Source organism: Giraffa tippelskirchi, chromosome 8, assembly GCF_054371585.1.
Source record: "Giraffa tippelskirchi isolate mGirTip1 chromosome 8, T2T-mGirTip1v1.2.pri, whole genome shotgun sequence".
In the NCBI taxonomy this organism is placed as follows: Eukaryota; Metazoa; Chordata; class Mammalia; order Artiodactyla; family Giraffidae; genus Giraffa; species Giraffa tippelskirchi.
In genome coordinates, this window is record NC_137282.1 from 8,705,787 (window position 1) to 8,732,890 (window position 27,104).

Sequence of the window (27,104 nt, forward strand, 5' to 3'; positions counted from 1 at the left end):
CCGCTGCCCGCTCTCCCCGCCCCTTCCCGAATGGAGACGGCGAGAGGCGGGTCCAGCTGAGCCCCGCCCACCTCGGACAGGGTCCGGCGTGCGGCTCCGGCTCGCACCGCCGAGGGGCCGTCGGCAGGGGGCGCCCGGCCCCCGCGGCTGAGGACCCGGGCAGGGTGCGCCTTCGCGCCACACCGTACAGTCGCCCGCGTGAGCTCTGGCAGGGCCCGGGCGATAGAGAGGTGCGTTGTGTTAGATCAGGCCGTTAGATCAGGCCGCTTCCACCTCTAGGGTCGTCTCCTCCACCCACCGCTCCTGTGGCCCTTCTGGCTCCCGCGTCTCTGCCGAGGCTGCGGCTGTGGCCACTACCCCGGGCTCTGAAACCTTTAGGCGAGTGGTACACACACACACACACACACACACACACACACAGCCAACCCAGACCTGTGAAATCAGAAACGAGTGTTGGGGGAGGTCCACAGACTTGGCTCATCAGGTGATTCTGATGCAGATGAACTTGGAGAATCATTGCTTTAGACAATCCCAGCTGCTCTCTACATTGACATTTACAGTTTATGCTTTCTGTCTTTCAGTTCAGTTCAGTCCCTCAGTCGTATCCGACTCTTTGCTCACTAACAGCCTTGAGGGGGTACCTGGTCCCCCCATTTTACACAAGGGGACACTGAGGCTCAGGCCTCTTGCCCCCACCTTCAGGTCAGGTTTATTTGGGAGAGACCACATGGGGGCAAGTTCAGTTCAGTTCAGTTCAGTCGCTCAGTCATGTCCGACTCTTTGCGACCCCATGGACTGCAACACGCCACACCTCCCTGTCCATCACCAACTCCTGGAGTTTATTCAAACTCATGTCCATTGAGTCGGTGATGCCATCCAGCCATCTCATCCTCTGTCTTCGTCTTCTGCTCCCACCTTCAATCTTTCCCAGCATCTGGGTCTTTTCCAATGAGTCAGCTCTTCGCATCAGGTGGCCAAAGTATTGGAGTTTCACCTTCAACATCAGTCCTTCCAATGAACACCCAGGACTGATCTCCTTTAGGATGGACTGGTTGGATCTCCTTGCAGTCCAAGGGACTCTCAAGAGTCTTCTCCAACACTACAGTTCAAAAGCATCAAGTCTTCGGTGCTCAGCTTTCTTTATAGTCCAACTCTCACATCCGTACATGACCACTGGAAAAACCATAATCTTGACTAGACGGACCTCTGTTGACAAAGTGATGTCTCTGCTCTGTCTTTACTGTAGGGCAAACTCACGCATGTGCACACACACACACACACACGTACATAAAGACTGATTCCAAGGGAAGGGCGCTTTGAGCTGTGTCTTACAGAATGAGTTTTGTTAATGACAGATGATGACCTTTCCCAGGTCCGTTTCAACTCTGTGTCTCACTGGTTGGTGATTCAGTGGTTTTCAGTTGTGGCAGGTTGTGTTGTCCCAAGAGAGCTGCTCTGACGTCCATCTCATCCTGAACTCTTTTTACAGCAACATGACTGCTGATACCTCTACATCCAGAGATGGAGTCTGTAATCTCTCCTCCTTTAAAAAAAAAAACAAACACTTTTATTGTTTTGTTGAGGTATAGTTGATTTACAATGTCGTGTTACTTTCTGCTGTACAGCAAAGCGATTCAGTCATGCCTATGTATACATTCTTTCTCATATTCTTTTCTATTATGGTTTATCACAGGATATTAAATAGGGTTCCCTGTGCTGTACAGTAGGACCTTGTTGTTTATCCATCCTATGTATAACAGTTTGCATCTGCTAACCCCAAAGTCCCACTCCATAACTCCCACACCCCTCCTTTCCTTTGGCAACCACAAGTCTGTTCTCTACGTGTGTGAGTCTGTATCTGTTTTGGAGATAAATTCATTTGTGTCTCATTTTCGACTCCACATATAAGTGATAACACATGGTGTTTGTCTCTCTGTGTCTGACTTGCTTAGTATGATAATCTCTAGGTTCATTCGTGTTGCTGAAAATGGCATTATTTCATTCTTTTTTATGGCTGAGTAGTATTCCACTTTCTCTATGTACCACATCTTTATCCAATCATCTGTCAGTGGACATTTAGGTTGTTCCATTTAGGTTGTAAATAGTGCTTCTATGAACATAAGGATATGTGGTATCTTTTTCAATATCATTTTGTCCAGATATATGCCCAGGAGTGGATGTGATCTCTCTTCTTCAGTCTGGGAAGACCTTTGTAACTGCTGGACCAAGAGAACATGCCAGAAGTGATGCTGCTTGGCTTCTGGAGCTGAGTCATGAAAGCTGCTGCAGCTTCTACCAGCTTTCTTGAGCTGTGTCTCCTGGGAAGGGACAGGGACAGGTAGGATGTCTGGCTTTCCCGTGGCTGCCATGGAAGGTCCATGTGCAAAGATCACATAGCTATGGGGAGCCATGTCTGAGGAGCCCCAGCTGTTCTGTCCTCCAGAACTCCGAATTGGATGAACCTTCAGATGGTGGTTCTAACTCTAGACTTTGAGTGACCCCAGCTGACCCTGAGAGAGCAGGGACAAAACAACCCTGCAGGACTCTGCTCAGATTGCAGGTTTGTGAGCAAAATATGGATGTTTTAAGGCTCTAAGTTTTGGGGGGTTTTCCTTTAGTTTATTATTTCTTTCTTTCTGGTTTCACTGGGTCTTCATTGCTGCATGCGGGCTTTCTCTAGTTGCGATGTGCAGGCTTCTCATTGCAGTGACTTCTCCTGTTGCAGAGAACACGGGCTCTAGGTACATGGACTCAGTGGTTATGGCTCCTGCGCTCTGGAGCACAGGCTCAGTAGTTGTGGCACACGGGCTTAGCTGCCCTGAGGCATATGGGATCTTCCCAGACGAGGGATTGAACCCGCCATCTCCCCTGCATAGGCAGGCAAACTCATTCATTGTGCCTCCAGGGAAGTCCCTTTGGGTGGTTTTTAATCAGCCTCAGATGACTGGAACAATAGTCTCTGAGCATAATCCCATTCTTCCATAATTCTCATTCCTACATAGCCTTTCAACAGTAATTTTTTTTTTAACTGGCCAAGCAGTACATATTTCAGGATCTCAGCTCCCCTACCAGGGATCGAACCCTCAACCTCTGCAGTGGAATAGTGGAGTTCTAACCAGTGGACCACCAGGGAATTCCCTTCAATAGTCTTTTAAAATATTCCTTAACTATTATAGATTGGAGTCCAAATGCGCCGATAACTTCTCCTTGCAAATACCAATTGCTCAGTTTACTCACTCAGAGACTTCTCTGGTGCCAGCTGCCTCCCCAGTCCCACGGCACCTCCTCTGGGGAGCTGGCATCCAGGTCCTGGTTCATTACTTCTCAGAGCCTTGACCTAGGACGCATCACTTCTTTGGGCTTCGATCAGTTGCACTGCCTAAGTGAGAACAAGAAGGCAGAGGGAAAGATACAAGATCGGGGCCTCCTTTTGTGTATATGATCTTTGATCCCAACTATATTCATCAGATGAAATAACTTTAGAGTAAAATGAGTTCGCAGAGAAAGTTTCCTTCTATTGTTGTGTAAAGAAGGAGCATTTAAGGAGCCATCCAAAGAGAACCTAAAGGAGCAGCACAAACTTATGGTGGGACAGTTGGCCTGTGACGGTGGGAGAAAAAGACATGTCTGAAGTTACATTATGTAACTTAACATGTAACATGTAACAGGGACATCTGGTGCCTGTATCCCCAGTGTCAAGGAGTTTTAAAAAGTAATTATTTAAAAAATAATTACATAGCTGTGCTGATGGAAGCTCTTTCATGAAAATGATCACGTATGAAAGGGAATCACATAAGTTACAATAGAAGGAGGATGAAGTTTGGTGGTGATACATGGAATTGTAGCACAGAATTTATAGGCAAGTTCTGATGATTCAAAAAGCAAGATGAGGGACTTCTCTGGTGGTCTCGTGGTTAAGAATCTGCCTTCCAGCACAAGGGACGCTAGTTGGATCCCTGGCCTGGGAACTAAGATCCCATGTGTGGGGTTTGGGGTTGCAACTAAGAACTCTAGAACACATGTGCTACAACTAAAGAGAAGCTCTTGATCCTCAACAAAAGATCTCGTGTGCTGGAACTGGTCCCGATGCAGCCAAAAATAAAGAAAGGAAGGAAGGAAGAAAAAGATGAAGGTGAGCATGCCAGCATGAATTCAGACTGGTAAAACATGAAGCTACCAAGATATCAAAAGCAGAAAGAAGTTACTGCCCAAAGGTGAAGAAGATGTAGAAAATAGGACCCTAGACAGTTGAAGAAAGTCAATGCAGTTTCCAGATACTGCTCAAAGAAGGAATTAATCGCAGTTAAAACATGGCAAATGGAAACAGCCAAAATAGATACAAGAAATAGCCATACATTAATCCACATTAATAAGAATGGAAATACACATTAATAAGAATGGACCTAATTTTTTCAGTCACTAAGGATAAAAGACAAAATATACATATCTATACAGTACTGTGGATCCTTTCTGGAGAAAGACACTTTCTAAATACAAGGTAATACCACCATTATTGTTCACATATCATCACTGCCCTTGCTCATTTGGTCAACAGCTGTTTCTCAATGTTTCCTTCCTCTGAATTCTTGTTCTCAGTACTGTAAGAAGCAAAGCACTAAGGCTTGGGGAGTGTATTTGTTAAGTAGAGTGTAACCCCCAATCGTCTGAACGAATGAAAACTTGGACCAAGATTAGGAAATGAAGATTACGGAAAGATTAGGAAACTTGCATTTTTTAGTGCAGCATCGTTTTAGCCTCACAAAGAAAGCTGTTGACCGGTAAATTTGTAACTATTTTTCTGGCCAATGGTAAAACCCCACACCCACTTGTGTGACTGAGATGCTGGAAAACTCAGGAGGCCAGAGCCCTGAAAAATGTAAAATCTGGGCAGTGCTTAATATTTCTATTTCTTTTTTCACCCTTAGACTTTAGCTCCTTGTCTCTTACCCAAACCCCACCTTTAAGCACATTAAATTAACCCATATAGGGACTTCCCTGGTGGTCTGGTGGCTAAGATTCTGTGCTCCCAATGCAGGAGGCCCTGGATTTGATTCCCTGGTCGGGGAACTAGAACCCACATGCCACAAGTAAGACCTGGCACAGCCAAATAAGTAAATAGAAATAAATATTAAAAAATAACCCATATATGTTTCCAGTAAAGATATAAATTTTTCTAATCTCTTCTAAATTTTGAGATCCTGGTTTCAAAAATGATGTGGCTTTGTAATATTGTTTAACTAAACCAAAAAAAAGTGAGCACGAATGTTTAAAGCTCTATTCTCCTACCTGCTCCCTTGGAGGAGCACGGTGAAGTCTTTTCTTTAGTTTGGTCTTAACGTGTCTCTAGCTTCCAGCACAGACACACCCTCCAGCTCTGTGTCTTGTTGTCTCATAGTTGATGGGAGGATGGGCTTCCCTGGAGGCTCAGACAGTAAAGAACCCACCTGCCAATGCAGGTGACATGGTTTTGATCCCTGGATCAGGAAGATCCCCTGGAGAAGGAAATGGCAACTGTCTCTGGTATTCTTGCCTGGAGAACCCCACCAAGAGAGGAGCCTGGTAGGCTACAGTCCATGATATCACAAAGAGAGTCGAACATGACTGAGCGACTTTCACTTTCACTTCTTTGATGCAGGATGCCTTTTTCCTCCTGAGTCCAGGACAAGCCTCAGGAATACCAGAAAGAATCAGTTTGCTGTGGAGGGGTAGCCATCTCCGGAAGAGAAAGCTGACCCAGGAAACAGAGTGTCTGGCTTTGACTTCAGCTCTATGGAAGGCTTCCCCACCCCAGGCAGAGCTGTGGGTGCCGTCGGCCCGCTTTGCCTCAACGTGGTCAGGAAGGAAGCAGAGGCAGACGCCAGCCAAGACTGGCGGAGAGGAAGACGATGCTTTTGGGTCCCACTGTTGCTATTTCATGTCCTTGGCGCTTTCCTTGGAGGGGAGTAGACAGGACACCTCCAGGCCAGCTCCTCACGGCCCTCGGGCTGAGACCACTGCTCTCAGGAGCACGAGACGCTGTTGGAGCTGGAGGGAATTCCCTGAGAGGAGGAGGGAAGTGATCAGGTGCTCTGTGATTTGAGTCTCGCTCTGAAAGCAGCTCTGTTGATGTTCCTGTCATTCAGGTCTCTCCCCTTACACGCTCTTCGCTCCATTCACGTGGAACTACTCACGGGCCTGCGGGATTTTTGTCTCTTTTCCTTGCTCCTGCTGTGCTCTCTTTCTAGGCTTCTCTTTTTCCCTTTAACCTCCTGAAAACAGAGCTTCAGAACTCGGCAGAAGGACCCCTACATCTAGGAAATCATCCTTGGCGTTTAGGTCACTGGTACACCTGACAGGTCTTCCCTGGTGGCTCAGACGGTAAAGAACCTGCCTGCAATGCAGGAGACCCGGGATCGATTCCTGGGTCGGAAAGATCCTCGGGAGAAGGAAATGGCAACCCACTCCAGTATTCTTGCCTGGAGAATCCCATGGACAGAGGTGCCTGGTGGGCTATATTTCATGGGGTTGCAAGAGTCAGACACGACTGAGTCACGGACATACACACACATGTCTGACACTATTCTGATATAGCATTTATCACACTATATGGCAGTGCAGGGACTTCCCTGGTGGCTCACTTGGCAAAGAATCCATCTGCAATGTGGGAGACCTGGGTTCGATCCCTGGGTTGGGAAGATCCCCTGGAGGAAGGCATGGCAACTTACTCAAGTATTCTTGCCTGGAGAATCCCCAAGGACAGAGGAGCCTGGCAGGCTACAGTCCATGGGGTCACAAAGTGTTGGACACAACCGAGTGACTAAGCAGGAAACACATAAGGCAGTGCAGGCATGTCCGTTTCTCCTGTTCAGTTGTGGATTTCCTGAGGATATCTCCAAATCTAGTACAGGACCCATCATTTCTGCATGCCTTCATTTCTTCATTCCACAAACATTTCTGAGCATCTAGTGATACTTGAGGTTCTACTGCCAGGCCCTGAGTAGGTGCTGAAGATAAAGCAGTGAAGAGGAAACACAGACCCTGTGACGGGTGATAGAAAATAAACTAATATTAACTGATTGTCAGTTGGTGATAAAATAAAGCTGACACCACATAGAGAACATTGAGAGTAAGTACAATGTATCTGGTTGGGGTAGACACCTTCCTCCATTCAGGCTGCTGTAACCATGCTTTGTGCTAAGTCGTTTCAGTCGTGTCCGACTCTTTGCGACCCAGTGGACTGTAGCCCTCCAGGTTCCTCTGTCCATGGATTCTCCAGGGAAGAATACGGGAGTGGGTTGCCATGCCCTCTTCCATTAAATATCATAGATTGTTTCATAAAGAACTGAATTTATTTCTTATGGTCTGGAGGCTGGAGTTTCCCAGGTCATGGTGCTGAGAGAGTCAGTGTCTGATAAAGGCTTGCTTCCAAATGGCTATCTTTTTCACTGTGACCTTACATGGTGGGAGGAAGGGGGAGCTTTCTGGGCTGCTTTTGTAAGGGCACTAATCTCATTCACGAGTGCTCCAACCTCATGACTTAACTGGTTCCCAGAGATCCCACCTCCCAACACCATCCCTTTGGGTGGCGGTTAGGGTCTCAACATGTGAATTTTGAAGAGACACAAACATTCAGCCTCCAGCAGACACATGAGCAGTGCTTGCAGGAAGAATGAGTCAGCTTCAAGGAGATGGGTGTGCAGCGCTGTGAGCAGAGCCAAAGGCTGTGCAGTTACTTGCTCACTGCAGAATAAACAATGACCATGACTTTTCCTTTACAAAAAACATTAAACATATCTTCTGAAAAACTATGGCCAAGTAGCATTTATCAGACCAAGTAAGATGATTTTCTTAATGATTTTCTAGATAAGAGTCAAGCAAAGAGAAATGTGACCTTTCCATCAAGAAATATGTGTGCCTTTGTGTCATGAACCTCCAATGAAAAGCTTCTGTGTCTAAGTGCTGGGCAGGTCCTCTTGTTTATTAGGTCCACATAATTTACTCTAGGGAAATGTGTCTAGGTCTAAATGAAAACCAGGCCAAACTCAGTATTTCTACATGCCTATGTCTTAGGGCAATGCTCTTTTTAAAAAAAATATATATAGCTATAGGAAAAGTTTTGACCAGAGTCATAGGAAAAAGCTAAAGGGCAGCCTGTCTCAAGAATGTACCCTGTACCGGTACGTGAAAATATGCTTAACACCACTAATTATTAGAGAAGTGCAAATCAACACTACAATGAAGTACCAGCTCACACAGGTCAGAATGATCATCATTAAAACATCTACAAATAACAAATGCTGGAGAGAGTGTGGAGAAAAGGGAACCCTCCTCCACTGTTGGTGGAAAGGTAAATTGGTGCAGCCACTGTGGAAAACAGTAGGGAAGTTCCTCAAAATCTAAAAATAGTGTTGCCATATGATCTAGCAATTCTATTCCTGGGCATATATATAGAAAAAATTATATTCAAAAAGATACACGATCCCTATGTTCACAACAGCACTATTCACAATAGACAAGACATGAAACAACCTAAATGTCCATCTACAGACGAACGGATAAGATGTGGTGTGTGTGTGTATACATATATATATATATACTCACACATACACAATAGAATACTACTCAGCCATAAAAAATAATGAAACAATGTCATTTGCAACAACATGGATACAACTAGAGATTATCTTACTAAGTGAAGTCAGACAGAGAAAGACAAATATACAGTATCACATGTGGAACCTGAAATATGATATAATGAATTTATTTACAAAACAGAAACAGACTCACAGACATAGAGGAGGTTTATGGTGGGATGGACTGGGAGTTTGGGACTAGCAGATGTAAACTATTATATAGAGAATGGGTAAACAACAGGTCCTACTGTACAGCACTGGGAACTATATTCAATATCCTATGATAAACCAGAATGGAAAAGAAGTTGAAAAAGAATGTGTGTATATATATACATATATATATATGTATAACTGAATCACTTCATGATACATTAGAAATTAACACCTTATACATTAACTATTTCAGTGAAATAAATTAAAAAAAGAATGTACCCTGTATCAAAATCTCATTCATTGTTCTTCATTTTAATGCCACCTTCCAGGGAATTCCGTGGTGGTCCAGGGGTTAGAACTCTGTGTTTTCACTGCCTAGGGGGTGGGTTCAATCCCTGGTTGGGGAACTAAGGTACTACAAGCCCACAGCATGACCAAGAAAAGAAAAAAGCTACCTTCCTTTGTGTTAGTGGGTCGTAGGCATGAAACCATTTTGAAAACTTCACCTAATGAATAAAATGTGTCATTCCATTTCAGACTAAAGTTTATTAAATTTTTTTTTTTTTTTTGCATAGAGACAACTCTTAGAATACAGTCAAGTTCATCTACATATAGATATGGTTTCCTTGAACTGACAATATACAGTAAGGTTTATTTTAAAATTTTCTCCAGTTCCAAACTTTCTAACTAGAGTTACAGAGATGGAATTGTATTGTAATTGTTACCATTTTGTTTTCATTCCTACATGGAGCATCTATAAATTATACATCTCTTGCGGTGTCAGTACTTGAAACAATAAGGAATAAGAGGCTTGGGCTAGTAGAAAAATGTGAAATTTAAAAATTTGTGACATCTTAAAAACTTCTGGAATTTTGTCTAAATTTCTTCATTTAAACACTTCTTACAAGTTTCTCACTGGTGAAACTGAATATTTTGGTTGAGTTAGACATTCACCCTCTGTCTATCAGACAGCTAAAGAATAGTGTGATTAATTATGTCCCACGTCACTGGGTATTTTACTATTAAATTAGTTAGAACAGGTAATGTAATAATTCCACCTTTGGAATATCCAAAAGGTATGCAAAAAATTAGATTTTTCAGTTTACGCTGTGTTCAATCAGTTATAAAAATATTTTCAGCTGAAAATACTGAAATTTTGGTCCTGAAGTTCCAATTGCTGGTATCTTGGGAAGCAAGAGCCAGAAACCTTAGGTGGGTTGGTCTGCCAGAGGTGATCTTGCTGTGAGCAGCTGTCATCCTGTGAGCTGCTAACTCAATGAGAATCAGTAAAACCTGGATGTGAAGCTCTGTGAAGACTGAAATTACTTTGGACTTTTCCCTGTTGGTGGTGAAGTGAGATCATACGTTTCCCAGTCACCCTCTTTGTTTCGTCTTAGACGTGTTTACTTAAAGAGAGAAATTCAGCTTGACCCTGAACTTTACCCTTAGCTAGAGTCTGCTTCTAGGTTGAAAGTTCAGTTCATTTTTTTTTTTTTTTTCAGACTCTCACTCAGGTACCTGTAAGTGGAAAAAAGGTATTTGTCCATATTTTTCACTTTTGGGGGGAGGGGGTATAATTAGAACTGGCAGGACCTAGAGGCTAGTGTCTCTTGACAATGAAACTGAAGAGAACAACTGGCCAGAATGTGTGGAGGAAATCGCAAATAGAAACCCGTGACTGTGAAATCCAGGGGTGGGGGGTGGGTGGGAAAGGTAGTGTGTAAACTTATCAAAGCCCGTTCTGATCCTGAAGACGTTAACTGGTGTGCAGAATATTTAGGTTACAGTAGTTTATGTTGGCAAATATGGGTAGCTTTTTATTTTAATTTTTTTATTATTTAATTTTCATTTTATATTGGAATATCATTGATTTATGATGTTGTGTTAATTTCAAGTATACAACAAAGTGACTCAGTTCTTATATATATATATACATATATATATGTATGCATTCTTTTTCAGATTCTTTTCCCACATTGGTTGTTACAGAGTATTATTATCCTTTCTTTTTAAAGTATAGTTGATTCACAATATATAATTGTTTTTGTCACAAACGTTTTTTAGGCATTTGATGAAGTATGGAAAGCAAGCCATTTAACATCAGGAGCCCAATCTTGGGCCCTGCGTTCCTCTTTCTGACCCCACCCTCCTCCCCCTCCAAAGGTAACAGCCTGGCATTCACCGCTCCAGGCATGTTTACATATTTTACCAAATATGTTTGTACCAAAGAAAATATGATAACAACAAAAACTCTCTGTGTATATGTATCAAGATAACTCCCAGAACGTAGTCAAAAGCAACTTTATTTTTGTCCCTTGACATTTCATTTGTTGGATATAGGTCTTCCCTATCGCTGGATGAAAACTGAGAAAGGTCCATGATTGCTCTTTTCACTCTTCGATTGAAAAAAAAAAAATTCCATGATCTCTTTAAGTCACAAAGCATAGTCCCAATTCATTCATCAAGATGTCTTGTTAACATCAGAACCCCCCTGGAGAGGGGTGCCATACTGGGCTTTGAATCGGCCTCCCACGCCGAGCAGGCACTCAGCCGTGGCGGTGGACAGATGGGCTGTGACGCCCACGTGGTTGAGCCACATGCTGCCTACCCAACTCGCTTTGGTTCCAGAACCATGTCACGCGGCCCCACAGAGCAAGCACCAGGGGGCTGGGATGAACCTGCTGACAGCAAAGCGCTCTCCACTTTCTCAGTAAGAAGCTCTGCAGGGGATACTCTCCGATGGGCACTCACACGGTGTGGATGACCAGCTGGCCATGCCCCGAATCAGTGCGCAAGCTCAGATCGGGCTCTGAGCATCCTTCCCACGGGCCGAACCTCCCGGAGGCCCGGGGACCAGGGAACCAGAGTGATGCCGTGCACGGGTCCAGGTTTCAAGAATGTAGAGAGGACACCAATGGAGAAAGACTCGGAGGGGCGAAGACACTGTCCCGCCCACCGCACATGAGCTGGCGGCCAGCTCTCCATTCTGCCCCGTCTTCTACGAGCCTCTCTTTGCTCCAAAGCCACACATACCTCAGCTCTACGGCTCTGCATGCCATGCTAGCTATAAGGCACAACTTCACTTCTCCTGGAATCAGCATGTCAAGTTCCATTAAAAACAAACAAAAAAACCAACTCTTACAGGGACTTTATCAGGCCAGTGCGTTCTTCAATTTCTAATAAGCTGGTCTGTTAAGTGAACTGACTAGATTAGTTTTACCCCTGAGTCTAAATGCTCCCGGTTTCAGAGGCATTTTCACTTTCTGCCTCTGTCACTTGTGGGTAATAGGTAGCTGCATTTTATCCAGACACCAGTTTCCTTAATAAACAGAAATATTGTGTTCACTTCAAAATCTGTGTAGAACTTGGGGACAAAAAACGGTGTACACAAGCAACTTTTCCTTTTCTTTGGAATTTTGTTTCTATGAGGGATCTGATTATTTTTAATGTATAGCCCTTGCTTGCAGGGGTGGGTAAAGTGGCTATTGTCGATATGATTGCTGTTGGGAATTCTGGTTACTTATAGATGATTTTTCCTATCCTCAAGCAGTGCTTCCAAATCAGTAGATATTAAGCAAAGATTTTTCTCTGCAATATTAGAAACGCCCAAACATATTATCAGGCCTCTCCTTTCCTGACTAACTGAAGCACTCCTTGTTTTTAAATTAGACAATAACATCTACAATAATGTTCCTTTTTCATAATCTTTCAAATACACGAGAAAATACGAATTAGACTAAATAAAATATTTAGACATTGTATTAGATGCACAAAGATGTGCAAAAATTGTGCACACTAATCCTTTAATTGGAAGGAAAATGTCATAAATCATCTAAGTTTCTGAGTCCTTGCATATCACAGAATCTGAGCTCCTGCAGTTATGTTGCTTGGCATTTATTTGATTGTTCCCAGGAGACTAATTGCCAAAACATTTTGAATAAAAATTATGATGTTCATTTCCTGGCAATAAATTGGTCTGTGAAAATATGAAGTAACAGAATATATACATGAACAGAAACATTAAGAACAACAGGTCTGGCAGCCAATGGACTGATTTTTTGCTGCCATCCCCCCACCGTATGCCCCCACTGCCTTAAAAAAAACAAACTCTTTGTATGAAAAACAAAAGGAAATTCTTCAAAGACAAAGTGACTTAATTAATCTGAAGATTAAAGATTTCATTACCAAGGTAAAAAGTGACAGTACAAAGTTAAATTCTTGACAAGGTCCATAAATACTTATTACTTAGATTCTATGAAAAAAAATCTGAAAATTCTACCGGCGTAAATTTGTTTTAACTTGACAGTGACCCCTAGCCAAAGATCTTTGGCTTTGTCCACTTTATTATTTCTTTTTTGCAAAATGGAGGCTTGAAGTTTTTTTAAAGTAGGCATTAAGTTCCTATAGGGCTTCCTAGTTTTAGGCAGAATTTCTCAGAACTTCACATCTGCACCTCTGAAGGTTTATGGGAAGAGCTTAGGATACAGCACAGAAGAGCCCTATCCTTTATTTGATCACATAATTCTGTTCACTCATTTTGGAACAGCATATATGTACCACTGTACTCCTAACTGTCCTAGAACTTGGGAGTTCTTAAGCTACATTTTGGCATTCATAATTCATGGCAGATAAGATGGTGCTCAGACATTTGCTATTCTCTATAGGTTTCCAAGTTTTGTGGTGTGCAGAGAACTACTATAAAACCATAAACTCTGTGGGAGGAAGGATAAAGTCTTCACATTTTACACATCTGCAGATTAAAGTTGGTCATTGTGTAATGGTTCTGTTTATTGATGCTTATCCTCCAGCCAAGGACAAATGATGAGGATCACTTAGACCTATATCAATTAGCATTTATTCCATTGAGAAGTGATTTGCAAGCCTGTTGGGTTCATTTTAACTGCTGAAGGAGCAACAAGCACATTCTTCATCCAGTTTCTTGGAACTTAGTACAGAGAAGTCTAGTCAGTAAAATCTTAAATAAATACAAAGTATCATTTACACTTTACAAGGTTCCAGAAAACTTTGAAAAGTGAAAACTTTCTAAAAGTGAATGTTTATCAGATTAGTTTAAAGAATTAAGGAGAAAAATTTTACAATACTTTAAAGTGTTTTCTAGTTTTAACAATTCTCAAGTGGCTCAGATGGTGAAGAATCTGCTGCAATGCAGGAGACTTGGGTTCAATCCCTGTGTCAGAAAGATCCCCTGGGGAAGGGAATGGCAACTCACTCCAGTATTCTTGCCTGGGAAATCCCAAGGAGAGGAGCCTGGAAGGCTACAGTCCATGACGTCACAGAGTTGGACACAACTGAGCAATTAACACACACACATAGATTTAACATAACACACTGGCAATGCCAATGACATACAGAATAACAAAAGAACAAAGTATAAGTATGAGGCCCATTCTTATGTTTGTTAGAAGTTTTAAAAGCAATTCCTTTCGTTTACCTGGGAACACCTGATCCAGAGGGAAAAGCTCACTGGAATCAAGAATAGTTATCTCTAGGCAAAAGTCCTAGAACCAGACATCCTGGAAGGTGAAGTCAAGTGGGCCTTTGAAGCATCACTATGAACAAAGCTAGTGGAGGTGATGGAATTCCAGTTGAGCTATTTCAAATCCTAAAAGATGATGCTGTGAAATGCTGCACTCAATACGCCAGCAAATTTGGAAAACTCAGCAGTGGCCACAGGAAAAGGTCAGTTTTCATTCCAATCCCAAAGAAAGGCAATGCCAAAGAGTGTTCAAACTACCACACAATTGCACTCATCTCACATGCTAGCAAAGTAATGCTCAAAATTCTCCAAGCCAGGCTTCAACAGTATGTGAACCGTGAATTCCCAAATGTTCAAGCTAGATTTAGAAAAGGCAGAGGAACCAGAGGTCAAATTGCCAACATCCATTGGATCATCAAAAAAGCAAGAGTTCCAGAAAAACATCCACTTCTGCTTTATTGACTACACCAAAGCCTTTGACCGTGTGGATCACAACAAACTGTGGAAAACTCTTAAAGAGATGGGAATACCAGGCCATCTGACCTGCCTCCTGAGAAATCTGTATGCAGGTCAAGAAGTAACAGAATTGGACATGAAACAACAGACTGGTTCCAAATTGGGAAAGGAGTACATCAAGGCTGTATATTGTCACTCTGCTTATTTAACTTATATGCACAGTACATCATGAGAAATGCCAGGGTGGATGAAGCACAAGCTGGAATCAAGATTTCCGGGAGAAATATCAATAACCTTAGATACACAGATGACACCACCCTTATGGCAGAAAGCGAAGAAGAACTAAAGAGCCTCTTGATCAAAGTGAAAGAGGAGAGAGAAAAAGGTGGCTTAAAACTCAACATTCAGAAAACTAAGATCATGGCATCTGGTCCCATCACTTCATGGCAAATAAACGGGCAAACAATAGAAACAGTGAGAGACTTTATCTTTTTGGGCTCCAAAATCACTGCAGATGGTGACTGTAGCCGTGAAATGAAAAGACGCTTGCTCCTTGGAAGAAAAGCTATGACCAATCTAGACAGTATATTAAAAAGCAGAGACATTACTTTGCCAACAAAGGTCCATCTATAGTCAAAGCTATGGTTTTTCCAGTAGTCATGTATGGATGTGAGAGTTGGACTATAAAGAAAGCTGAGTGCCAAAAAATTGATGCTTTTGAACTGTGGTTTTGGAGAAGACTCTTGAGAGTCCCTTGGACTGCAAGATCAAACCAGTCCATCCTAAAGGAAATCAGTCCTGAATAGTCATTGGAAGGACTGATGCTAAAGCTGAAACTCCAATACTTTGGCCACCTGATGCAAAGAGCCAACTCTTTGGAAAAGACCCTGATGCTGGGAAAGATTGAAGGCAGGAGGAGAAGGGGATGACAGAGGACAAGATGGTTGGATGGCATCACTGACTCGATGGACATGAGTTTGAGCAAGCTCCTAGAGTTGGTGATGGACAGGCAAGCCTGGCATGCTAAGGTACATGGGGTCGCAAAGAGTCGGACACGAACGAGCGACTGAATTGAGGCAAAAGTCCACCTCTAATGGAATTTGAGCACAGATACTGTCTCTTAAAACAAGACTTCTATAAAGGGGAGTTTGCTGTGCTGTGTGCTGTGCTCAGTCACTCAATCATGTCTTACCCTTTGCGACCCCATGGGCTGCAGCCCACCAGGCTCCTCTGTCCATGGGATTCTCCAGGCAAGAAGACTGGAGTGAGCTGCCATGCCCTCCTCCAGGGGATCTTCCCAACCCAGGGATCGAACCCAGGTGTCCCTCATTGCAGGCGGATTCTTTACTGTCTGAGCCACTGGGGAAGCCCAAGAAAACTGGAGTGGGCAGCCTATCCCTTCTTCAGGGGGTCTTCCCGACCCAGGAAGTCTCCCACACGTCAGGTGGATTCTTTACCAGCTGATCTACCAGGGAAGCCCCAGGGAGTTTACGAGCCACTACTAAGCCAAACACTTTACTAATCAAGATGTAGTAAAGTAACTGTTAATGACCTGTGCACTTACATCTCGTGCATTTATGTACAAGGATACGAGCGCTAAGTACAGTCTATGTAGCAGTGTTGTGGAATGCTGGGTCAGGGACGGATGCAAGGGGAAAGAGCAGTCTTGCTCTCGGGGAACTGAGGGGCTGGGTGGGGTGGCAAGGGGAAGGGGAGGTTGTATGAAGATCAGACATGGCATGGAGACTCCAACTTCCTTTATGAGACTGAAACAAGCAACAAAGCCTGTGCCACTTGACAAGCGTTGACTTATCTAGGAACCAAGGCCAAGTGAAATATGGAAGGAATTTAGGTTGGAATATAGACTCTATTTTATAAGCTGTTACTCTCTGCAAATGCATTTCATAAAAAACACACACACACAGAGACATCAGATGATCTAAGATTGTCACGATACTGTGATACTTTTCCCCTAATGAAACATTCCAATCTCTTATTTAATTGAATACATTTTGACTATTGGGGACTATTTCTTGGTTTGGAGCCCTGTAGCTAATGTATCTTCATTTAAGAGATAAAGCATGTAAAAAACTGCCGAGTGTGACAAACTGTATAAATGTCAGATGTTTGTTTAAAAATACTAAGCTGCACTGAACCAGGGGTTCTCGTAGTATTGTCTGCCAAATTTAATACCATATCATTTACACTTTACCATATCACACCAAATATGACACAGAGACGATTTGTTTAAGAAAAGTTTTACTAATGTGTTAATATTTCAGCAAAGTTATTGCAACGGGTTGAAAAGGCAGACAGACACACTATTATAGGCTATTATAAAGTAACAAGTTATACAATTAAAATATTACATAGAACTATGGGATTTACTGAATAACTAACAGACTCATAAAAGAAATTACATCTGAAAGGTTAAATCCAGTATTAGCACCTACAACATCTCTGAAAGTAAAACTTTTAACGTTTCATTCTCTCCTAATACATGTCTTATCCTTCTCGCAAAAACAGTGCTCTCAAACCCCGAAGGTGAAGGGTATGGGAAGTCCCAATGCTAAGAACATACGGCCAAAAAAAAAACCTCCAAATAGTGACTCAGGACTTGACAGTTTTAGCTGGAAATCACTTATCTTACCGAAGTTGAACCAATCATACATGTTTCTGTGCAAGGAATACTGTATATGGTAAAGTCTATGAATCATAAGGACTGCCAGCAGGGATAGTTAAAAATTAGCAATATACAGTATTATTCCTATCAAATTTTTTTTTCTCTTAAGTTACATTTATAACAAAACTATAATTAAAATATTTATTACACTTGCTCATTACACATTCAGGGACACAGCAGGGACATTTGAGTTTGATGGTTTAGCATCCACTTTATTGTGCTTACTTATTTTTATAAGGAACAAGCTACACATACCACATCTTCCCAATGTTCAAGGTGATGCAGTAATAACAGAATTCTAAAAAAAAAAACCAAATCTTGAAAATGCATTAAATACTGCTTTAATTAGGAAATTGCTATAATAAAACAAGTAACATAATACATTATTTTTCCAATGAGCTTCGGTTTGGGAAATTAAACAGCAGAACTAGATCTTTGAGCTGTGAGTCACAGCAAAACTGATAGTTCTCTGAAATCTGGGAGATGTGTAGCAAAACCAGACACAGCCCACCCTTCACCAAAATCCTGGAGAAAAGCATTTCATGAATTTGGGGGCAGTAAGACTGAACACTGGCTAGGATACGACTTGCTGAAGCCCAAGGAATGATGAGAACCACCGGTACTGGTGGCAGGTGAGAAATAAACTGTGTTGGGCTGACCAACTGCATATTTTTTTAATGGCTTTGAATGAAGAAAGTGAAATGCTTCACTGTGTTTTCTCAGAAACTGATCAAAAGATTGCAGAGTCCTACACGATTTGGAGACACAAAGTGGATGCTGAGCGACTAGAGGTCACTCCAGGTGCGAAGTTTAGAAAGTCAGTCCTTGGAGTGAATGGCACCGTGGCTCTGGCAGCAGGTACGAAGGAATGATGCTCTGGAGAGGAGGTAGGGGACACTCTGCGGTCGGCCGGGGGACAGGTGAGGGTCCCAGCTGGAGGTGGGATCTGCAGTTAGAGGGAGAAGCAAAGGTTTAGAAAGGGATGCCAACTGATCTCCCAAGAGCAGCTGGTGTGACCTCCTAACGTGTGGGCTACAACTCCATTAACCCAGGATCTGGCTACTGGGATGCCCGGATCTGCATCATCTGCCGAAGGGGGTCCACGGCTCAAGGGTCCAGAGACCCAAGCCTGTACGTTTGCGTCTCTGACCAACCACGTCTCGAGAGGCAGCACAGCATGGGGGTGCGCGGCCAATCCAGGCCTGGCTGCCCCCTGCCGGCCTGCCGGTTTGGGGCCCTGGACAAGTAACTGAAATTCTCCGGGCCTCAGTCCCCTCGTCTGAAAAACAGGGACGCCGCCGCATACCTCAGAGGGTGTTGTGAACGGTGCAGGCACACAGGAGGCGCCCACAAGCACTGGGTGTTTTTATTATCACTTATTTACCATGATAGATTAGTGCTACGTTCTGTTTTTTAAGTAAAGAAGACGATCTTAATCCAAAGAGAGGAAATGACCATCAGTTTGTTGAATAATAAAGGTATCGCAAAAATTCAAACTTTTTTAAAAGGAGCAAAATACAACGCTCTTTTTTTTAAAATAAAGGCCACCTCCATGATTTGTGTGCTCTTAAGTCATTAATTTTAATTCCCATATAATGCTTCAACCTGCAGACACCACGTATGCTTAAGAAAAATGACAGAACTGAATTCATTATTCTTAAAGAGTTTTTCCCTCTCCTCTAAGACCTCAGCCCACACAGGATCCCGGGTCTGAGGAACACACAGCTCTGAAAACTAAATTACACTGAATGAAAATATTTGCATTCATGAAATTACCACAAGTTCCTAATGTAAATCTCATTTCAAAATTTCACTGCTGTTGAATATTGATAGATTCGTCTCTGGTGTGCAATTGCTCCAAATCCCGCGCCACCTCAGAAAAACAGTGTATTAAAGCAATAAGAGCTGCAAAGTGAGTCATGACAAATGGGTTGTGCCAAGGCAGCGCAGCTGCAACTGATCAAACAAACGTACCCCAGCGGCCCGTCACAAAAACCACACAGGGCTCCTGGCTGCTGGTCTGCGAAATACCAGTCTGCAAACCGCACGTGAGAAAGTGTGTGAACAGGTAACACGAAGTGCTCCAAAACAAAGCCTCAGTAAAGAATAAAACATATGGTAGAGGGTGTCATTATTTAGGTCTGTGGCTTGTAAGGACTCAGGGGACACATTCCCTAGCGCTCAGAGAAGGCAGCTATGTATTAATAGCGTTCAACAAATGGTACAGGGCAGACAAGATGTTATTTTTAAAAGGTACTGGAAAAGAAATGAAGGGGAACAGCACTTAGAATAATGTGATGGTCTCTTCTTTATCCACATCTCTGCTGCTGCATGTACATACAGGAAGTATGGTGAAAAGACAAGGTTTTATGGTCAATCAGACGCGGGTTCGTAACCTGAGACTCATTAGCTGTGTGACCTGGAGATCATCACTTAATCTCTTCCTACCTTGGTTTGCTTATGTGTAAAGTGGGGGAAATACTGGGCAGGATTCTTGTGAGAACTGGAAATACCATCTGTGTAACACCTAGCACACAGCCATGCCCTCAAAACAGCGGCGAGTATCATTACTGTTGCCCTGGGAAGGAGCCCTGTCTGCTCTGTGCAGCCTGCGGACGCGGTCAGGAAAGCACAGCGGCAGAACACTGCTGGGTGGTGGAGCGTAGGCCGGAAACGGGCAGAAATCGACAATTTTTTGGTCACTTAGAAGGTACGGTGGCTTCCAGGTGATTCTTCCTACACATTTCCGCCAGCATTCATCAATTTGTTTGCCGTCATTATATGGATACGTGAGAACACGAACATTCTAAAAGGGAATGAAAATTTATGGTCCTACCCACTAGAGGTAAGGTTTCTAAAGGGCTATGAAGCCACTTAAATACATGAAATATTTAGAATCTCCCTACTCTGAAACATTTCTTTGGTTATTAAAGCCATTTGTCATGGCTTTAATGACAAGGAAATCTGTCAGGGAAAAAAATGTCAGGAAAATCTCTGAACTGATTTTTATGTGTAAGACCCATCTATTAAAATGTCCAGGATGGTTTTGAAATATTAAAATAAGACCCTTCCCCAAAACCCCCAAAACAAAGTAATAACTAAACCAGTCTGAAAACAACAAAAGGGCAAAATAAATATCAGGATTAAACTATCACCTGGGTAACAGAATTCGGGATAATTACACATTTCAAATATCAAGTCAGTACAAAGAGTATGCCAGTATTTATGATACAGGTGAGAAAATTCATGCATCCTACAAAGTTACAAAAATGGCACATAAATCATACAATGTCATATTTACCTTTAATTCTATGGTTTATCTTCCACTGCTCATGCCTCTGTCTTCATAAATGGTAATTTCAATCTAAACAGCATGGCTGTTAAGAAAACACACGAGAGAACAGAACAGAGAAAAAGGGACTACGGCGAGAAGATGGGTGTGATCTGTGCGGACTTGTCTTCACTTACTTGTAAAAAAATTTTTTTGGCTGCACGTTGCGGCATGCGGGATCTTAGTTCCCTACGTGGGGCTGAACCTGTACCCACCAACTGGAAGATCGGAGTCTTAACTGTCAGACCACTAGGGAGGTCCCTCTTGTCTTTACTTATTTTAAGTTACCATTTAAATAATTTTAAATTATTATTTAAGTAATGAAAATAATTATTTGCTTTACTTGTTTCAAATTATTAAAAATTTCTCCCACTCAAATTAAATATGGTGTTTACCACCTTGCTGAAAAATTTAAGAAATGTAATTGCTTGTGGTATACAACAGAGCTCCTCTCCAAACATTATTTACTTTTTAAAAGAAGAATCTGAAAACAGGGTACGTTACTGCAGAACAAAGGGAGGCTCTTAACTGAGCATCCATAGTGAGGTAATGACGTCAGGGGTTCAAAACACCCTGAAATTGTATGCAAACTTTTTCTTGGGAGAGAGCACACAACCTCTAAAAGTTTAAGAAACACTGATACAAGTATAATAAAACCGTTGAAATTATCATCAGCCGGAAGGCCTGGGATTATCTGACCTAGGTTTAAAAAAAAATTTATTTTACCCGGTTATTTATTTTACTCGTTATCAAACTATTTTTTTTTTGCAATTTTATTTACCAAATTATCAAAATAAACTTCATGATTTTCAAAGTCAACTGCCTCTAAAATATGCAGTTATGTCAAAGGTAATGAAATGATACATCTGGCAGCTGTAACTGATTTCAACAAGTCAGATGAACCACGGAGCTGCGATTTATTTGGACGACGAGCTCTCCGCGCAGAGTTCATGCATTTCAAAGGGGCCTTTGGTGCAGCCTCTGCAGCTGAGATGCATGACTCACCCCACTCCCATTATTACTACAAGATGCTGCACAGCCACCAAGACAACGGGAGCCCCAACACTAAACACTCCAGAGACCAGCACGACGCACGGGAAGGAGTCGCGCTGGAGGGAGAGTGTGCCTTCCAGCAGCAGAGCCCAGGGCAGGTACCGGAACGGAGGGAAATCCTCCCTGGCCAGGGCCGACGGGGCCATCAAATATTTAGACCTCATGATCTGGACTGAAAAGATACAACTCGCAGCCCTCTCTCGATGGGATCTGTCAGGAGGAGGCCTTGGGGAGCGTAGATCTTCTCATTCTGCTCTTGAATGTATTTGGAGACTTTCTTCAGGACCTAACCAAAGAGAAACAACACAGCTCTCTTACCAACTTCATCCGATTTTCCTTTTGAGTATTCAGCTGAACTTCAAAATATTCAGAAGTGGAATTAGTTTTCAAAGCAAGAAATGGGTGTTCATGTGGAGGGACAGCTCTGACTCTGTGGCTTATGCCCTGGGTCCCCAACCCCTCCCGCAACCCCCCAGTCCTGGGCACCTCCATACAGCCTAAGTCCAAACAGAGATGCAGCCACGCGGCAGCGCGAGAGCCACGCCCCTTCCTCCCGCCCCCCCACCTCCGTCCTGGATACAGAGAAATTTGGAGGTGACCATACACACATATGCTACGTGCTTTCCCCTTCCCTACTCAGGAAATGTGCGACATGTGACCTCCTCTAATATCAGGGACAGCTTCTGGCTTTCTCCTGGACACTTAAGAGATGCTTCTCGGGACTTCTCTGCAGTCCAGCAGTCAGGACCCGGCGCTTTCACTGCTGAGGGTCCATTTGAATGCCTGATCGGGGAACTAAGATCCTACAAACTGTAAGGCATGCCCAACCCACCCCCCCAAAAAAAAGAAAGAAAGAACTGCTTTCTCCATTGTACATTTTCATCAATTTAAAGTCATAATACAAAGCGGGCCTATAACAAAGGGAGTCCAGTGCGTTTAAAACTGAAAAATCTGTTTCCTTCATCAAGCACGCTTGTGCTGGCTGCCATGGAGGTTCTGGTGACCAGTGTTTTACGTCATCTCCTGGCCTGCATGGGAGGCTGCTCTGCAGCCTGCTCTTGCGTCCTAGATGGGAACCTCAATTTATAAGTTTAGTAAGGTTGTAAAAGTCAAAGCAAACGTAGACAAAAACCAGATAGGATAAAAAGGAACTTCTGGAAATTGCCAAATCTTAAGCTTTAATAAGGGCAATTCTGAGACAGATAACCTAGAGAAAATAAATCTTTATAGCGATACACAAAATCAAAGAGTCACATGTTTTACTTCAGATTCAAGGTCATCATAATCCTTTGCTGGCTCTAATCTTCAAAGAGGCTTTGATCCAATTCTTTAATTACTGTATGTTTCCTTACATTCACACTATCAGAATATGATAAAGTCACAGATAAATGTGATCACAACATACAGGGAAAAAAAGAACTGTATGAAAATAAAGCTGGAAATGAAGAAATCCGATTTAAGTGTGGGTCTATAATGTACCAGGCCAAACCAACATATTAGAATGATAAAATGTAGCTGCTTTGGCATAAACTGATTTAAAATTTAAAACTCTATGCTGTTTGTATAATGGCTTTTCTCATCGAAGGACAATAAACAGTCTATTCAGGTTACATCTCTGGGGAATAATACAATCTCATGTTTTACGTTTTTTTAAAAAGAGCATGATATTATTAAAAGAGCCATCTGCAGGGTTATGAAGTAATGTAAGAATACTATTTCTAAAGAAAAGACTTTTTCACCTAATTACCTAAAGTACGTATGTCATTCTATTTTCAACTCTCAAAGAATTTGAGCAGTGCCTGGTCTTTATGAGCAAAAAAAAAAAAAACCTCAGTCACTCTCTTTCCACCAGCATTTGTCAATCATGCTAAAATCATGCTAAAAAGAATGGGGAAGCGAGTCACCCATGAAGGTGCCCAACTCAAGATTCTCCCTCTTCTCTCCAAGTTCCTTCTCTGCTCACCTGCCAGAGCTGGAAACCGGAGAGCCAGGCTCCCCCCGCCCCGCCCATCTGCGCTGGGGGGACACTGAAAAAGCAGCCTGCACGGCTGGTGTCGAAGGAAGGGTTCCTTCACACAGCTCTCCTCCTCTCCTCGAGTACAGGCTACTAGCAAAGACACAGCCATCCTTTATTCAATTCAAGCAGAACTCTGTCGCGCAAGGCTTTTGTTTAAACTTTGATAACCCTCATGGACACGACACTTGGGTTTCAGTTCAGAAAGACCATCAGTTTTCCTTGGGTACCAGCTGCAAATCCTCCTACAGCGCTGCAGTGAAGCCAGCACCGTGCTAACCCAGATGTGCTGTTAGCAACAGACAACTCATGGGCATGAGTCAACTCGTACCTCACTCCTGACAGGACAGGACACCGTTCTCACCCTCAAAGAACTTTGCGTTGACATTTTATTCATACGTCACTATTTCTAGTAAATCGTTGTTAAAACAAACTATAATACCGAACAAAATTATCTGTTATCCTCAAACCCACAATAAAAACCTCAATTTGTATAATATTTACAAAGCTAAAGACTCAGACCTCAGGAAAGGCTATTGCCCTCTTTGGGAATAAGCCTTTCAAAGCCCTCGAGGAAAGATAACCAAAGTGGGGTTGAGTGAGAGGCCCAGGGGCTTAGTGTTTCCAGAAAGATCTGAGTTCCTCTGACTGTGCTCTTTTCAGATCACAGTCCATGGGCAGCAGGGACGTCTCTGGTGGACGAACACAGCAACTGCTCCTGAAAGAAGAACGTTCCACAGGCCCATTTGTTCCCTGTTTATAATGGGCAGCAATGGAGAGGAATAACACTGAAGCCTTTATCTCCATTTTAAATCAATAAATAGCACATTATAGGGGAAAAAAATGCATGATTGTTCTAGTGGGTTTTAAAAGGCCTATTTACAATCTCAAAAAATTTAACCCACGTGACAAAGTGTAAGTGTCATTATACTTGGCTTACTGTTTGTAGACTGGAAGTTTTAGTGTTTAAAACAATAAATGACTCAATTTTGTCCCTTCATAAAGTAGAAAATAATAGCACAGGAATTCCCAAGGGGCAAACTGGAGCGAGGGAGCGCTCTAACATTTTTATCATCTTATCAAAAATACAAATACACATTTACAATGTTGTCTTTAAAAGTACATGGAGATTATATCTTTATTATGACCATTCCAGTTATGTACTTTGCATGATCTAGTTAATTCATGTCCAAATTTCTAATATAAAATCACATATTTATAAAATGTGCCATAAATTTTGGCTTCTTGTCTAATTTTATTGGGTCTTTATTTGCTTTATAATACTTACTCTGTAAAAGAGACTTTAATTAGACTTGTAAAGTAATACCTTACATGTTACTTATGAACTCAACTCCATTATTTTCTGATGTTGAGAAGTGCCTTCCAAAATTAATAATCAAAATAATCAAATAATAATCAAAAAAGATTTTAATTAAGAGTTGCTAAATGTTTTAGTAGATAAAGAAACTAGCAGATGCTAAAAAAAGGTTACTTATACACTTATGCCCTCGAGGTAAAAAAAACCTGTACACGTAAGTGCACACGTATCTGATTAAAACATATATATATACACACACACTAACTTGACTTTTAAGTCTATCTTAAGAAAACTTTATTTAGCGCAGGGAGGCCTGGCGTGCTGCAATTCATGGGGTCGCAACGAGTCAGACACGACTGAGCGACTGAACTGAACTGATATGTAAGGCAATTTATTAATTCAAAGATCCATTATATTTTTTTTTGGATTTACCTTTTTTTTTTTTGAACAACGTTGTATTAATTACTGCTATACAGCAAAGTGATTCAGTTATACATGTACATACGTTCTCTTTCATATTCTGTTCCATGATGGTTTCTTTCCTATGTCTCCTTGTCTACATCTGCTAACGCCCACCCCCACTCCTTGGCAACCACCAGTCTAAGACTCACTTACAATTGAGAACTCAGATTTGGAGAGATGAACTTGTCCATGACTCACAATTGGAAATGACCTGGCTGGCACCCAATTATCAGTTTCTTTTTATAACTGATGCCAGAGGCAGGTATCTGTTATCTATTTTAGCAAAGGCACATGAAAAAATAAGTTAATTAAAATTTCATCAACAAATTTAAAACCTACAGTGAAACAACAATTCAAGCATGTAATATTCCATGCAGCGTGAATAAAACACTCTGGAGGACATATTTCTGCCTTAAATTGGCAATATTACACATCTTCGATGGCCATGTGGCCTGAGTATCTTACCTGCACGAGTCCAGCCCTCCCTGCCCATAGCCTCCCGTGGTCAGTGGCTCCTCAGAGCGCCCGGCTCCTCCTCCACCACCCCCTGCATCCGCTCACCTCCCGCGGTCCCTGCCACTCCCTCCCCATCCAGGCTTTCCTCCTCTGCTGCCTGGACTTCTACAAAGCGTCTTACCTGCACTTTTATACCTTTCTTCCCCAGAGCCAAGAAATCTGTTTAAAATGAAAATCTGATCCTACCACCCTCCTGCCTGAAAAGTTGCAGTGATCCTTCCCTGCACGGAAATAAACTCTAAGCCTCTCTCCATGGAGCACACACTCCACGGGGCAGGACACAGGTCCCCTCGCCTCTCCTGTCACCTCCGCCGTCCCCTCCCCACGGGGGACCCACGCTCTGCGCATCCTCCCCCGTCCTCCTGAAAGGCCCCAGGCTCCCCATCCTTCACGTGGCAGCTGAATGTTAGCACCCCAGAGGCCCTTTCTGACTACCCCATCTAAATCAGTCTCTCCAGTTACGTTCTATCCTAGGGAAGCCTGGTTTTTTCCAAGGCATTCATCACACCTTACAATTCTGTGGGTTTTGTCTCCTTAGGATCAGTTTCTACCAGACTTATAAACTCTACAACGTCAGTAACCATGTCTGCCCATTCAGTTATATCCTCCGCACAGTGCTTAGCACATAGTAGGTGTTCAATAAATATTAATCAAATGAATCTCACGTCCCTTCACTCACCAAATGTATCACTAAAGAGAAGCTGCAAAGACAAACAGACTGAAAGCAGCTACTGATCCTTTGTGACTTCTGATGTGGAATGTTAAGCATGAAAGAAAGTGTGTGACATGGAGAAGGCCATAAACTACCTGTTTAGCTCTTTAAATGTTCACCAGGGGGTTCACATCAGGATGGTAAGGAGGGCACAGCGGCACGTTCAGCCAACGGCTTAAAATATTGGAGCCGCACCTGTGTCGGCCCTCCACCACGTGGAGTGCAAGACAGTCACAGGGAGACTTCGGCCAGGTGGTGTGACACTAAGCTCCTTGGAGCCTTCCCTTTCTAAACGTG

General features: G+C 42.7%; 1 protein-coding gene and 1 long non-coding RNA gene across 8 annotated transcripts in view; one reads left to right on the plus strand and one right to left on the minus strand.

Annotated features, from left to right (window-relative positions):
* The first annotated feature begins 18 nt into the window (after positions 1 to 18).
* LOC145517002 (uncharacterized) lies at positions 19 to 18,954 on the plus strand. The gene is made up of 5 exons (XR_014061913.1): positions 19 to 230; positions 2,160 to 2,338; positions 10,268 to 10,300; positions 18,125 to 18,259; positions 18,454 to 18,954. It is a non-coding gene; the product is annotated as an uncharacterized LOC145517002 (long non-coding RNA).
* GOLGA7 (golgin A7) overlaps positions 16,961 to 27,104 on the minus strand; it is a 16,913-nt gene continuing 6,769 nt past the window's right edge. For 3 of the 7 annotated variants that reach the window (XM_081519245.1, XM_081519244.1, XM_081519246.1), the window contains exons 4-6: positions 21,970 to 22,071; positions 20,703 to 20,765; positions 16,961 to 18,347 (exon numbers count right to left, since the gene is read on the minus strand). In XM_081519245.1, the coding sequence (XP_081375371.1) occupies positions 20,718 to 20,765; positions 21,970 to 22,071 (150 nt within the window). In that variant the 3' untranslated portion in view covers positions 16,961 to 18,347; positions 20,703 to 20,717. Of the gene's footprint in view, positions 20,208 to 20,702; positions 20,766 to 21,958; positions 22,072 to 27,104 lie in introns of all 7 variants that reach the window. The other 4 variants (XM_081519248.1, XM_081519247.1, XM_081519249.1 and 1 more) reach the window with 2 other exon arrangements.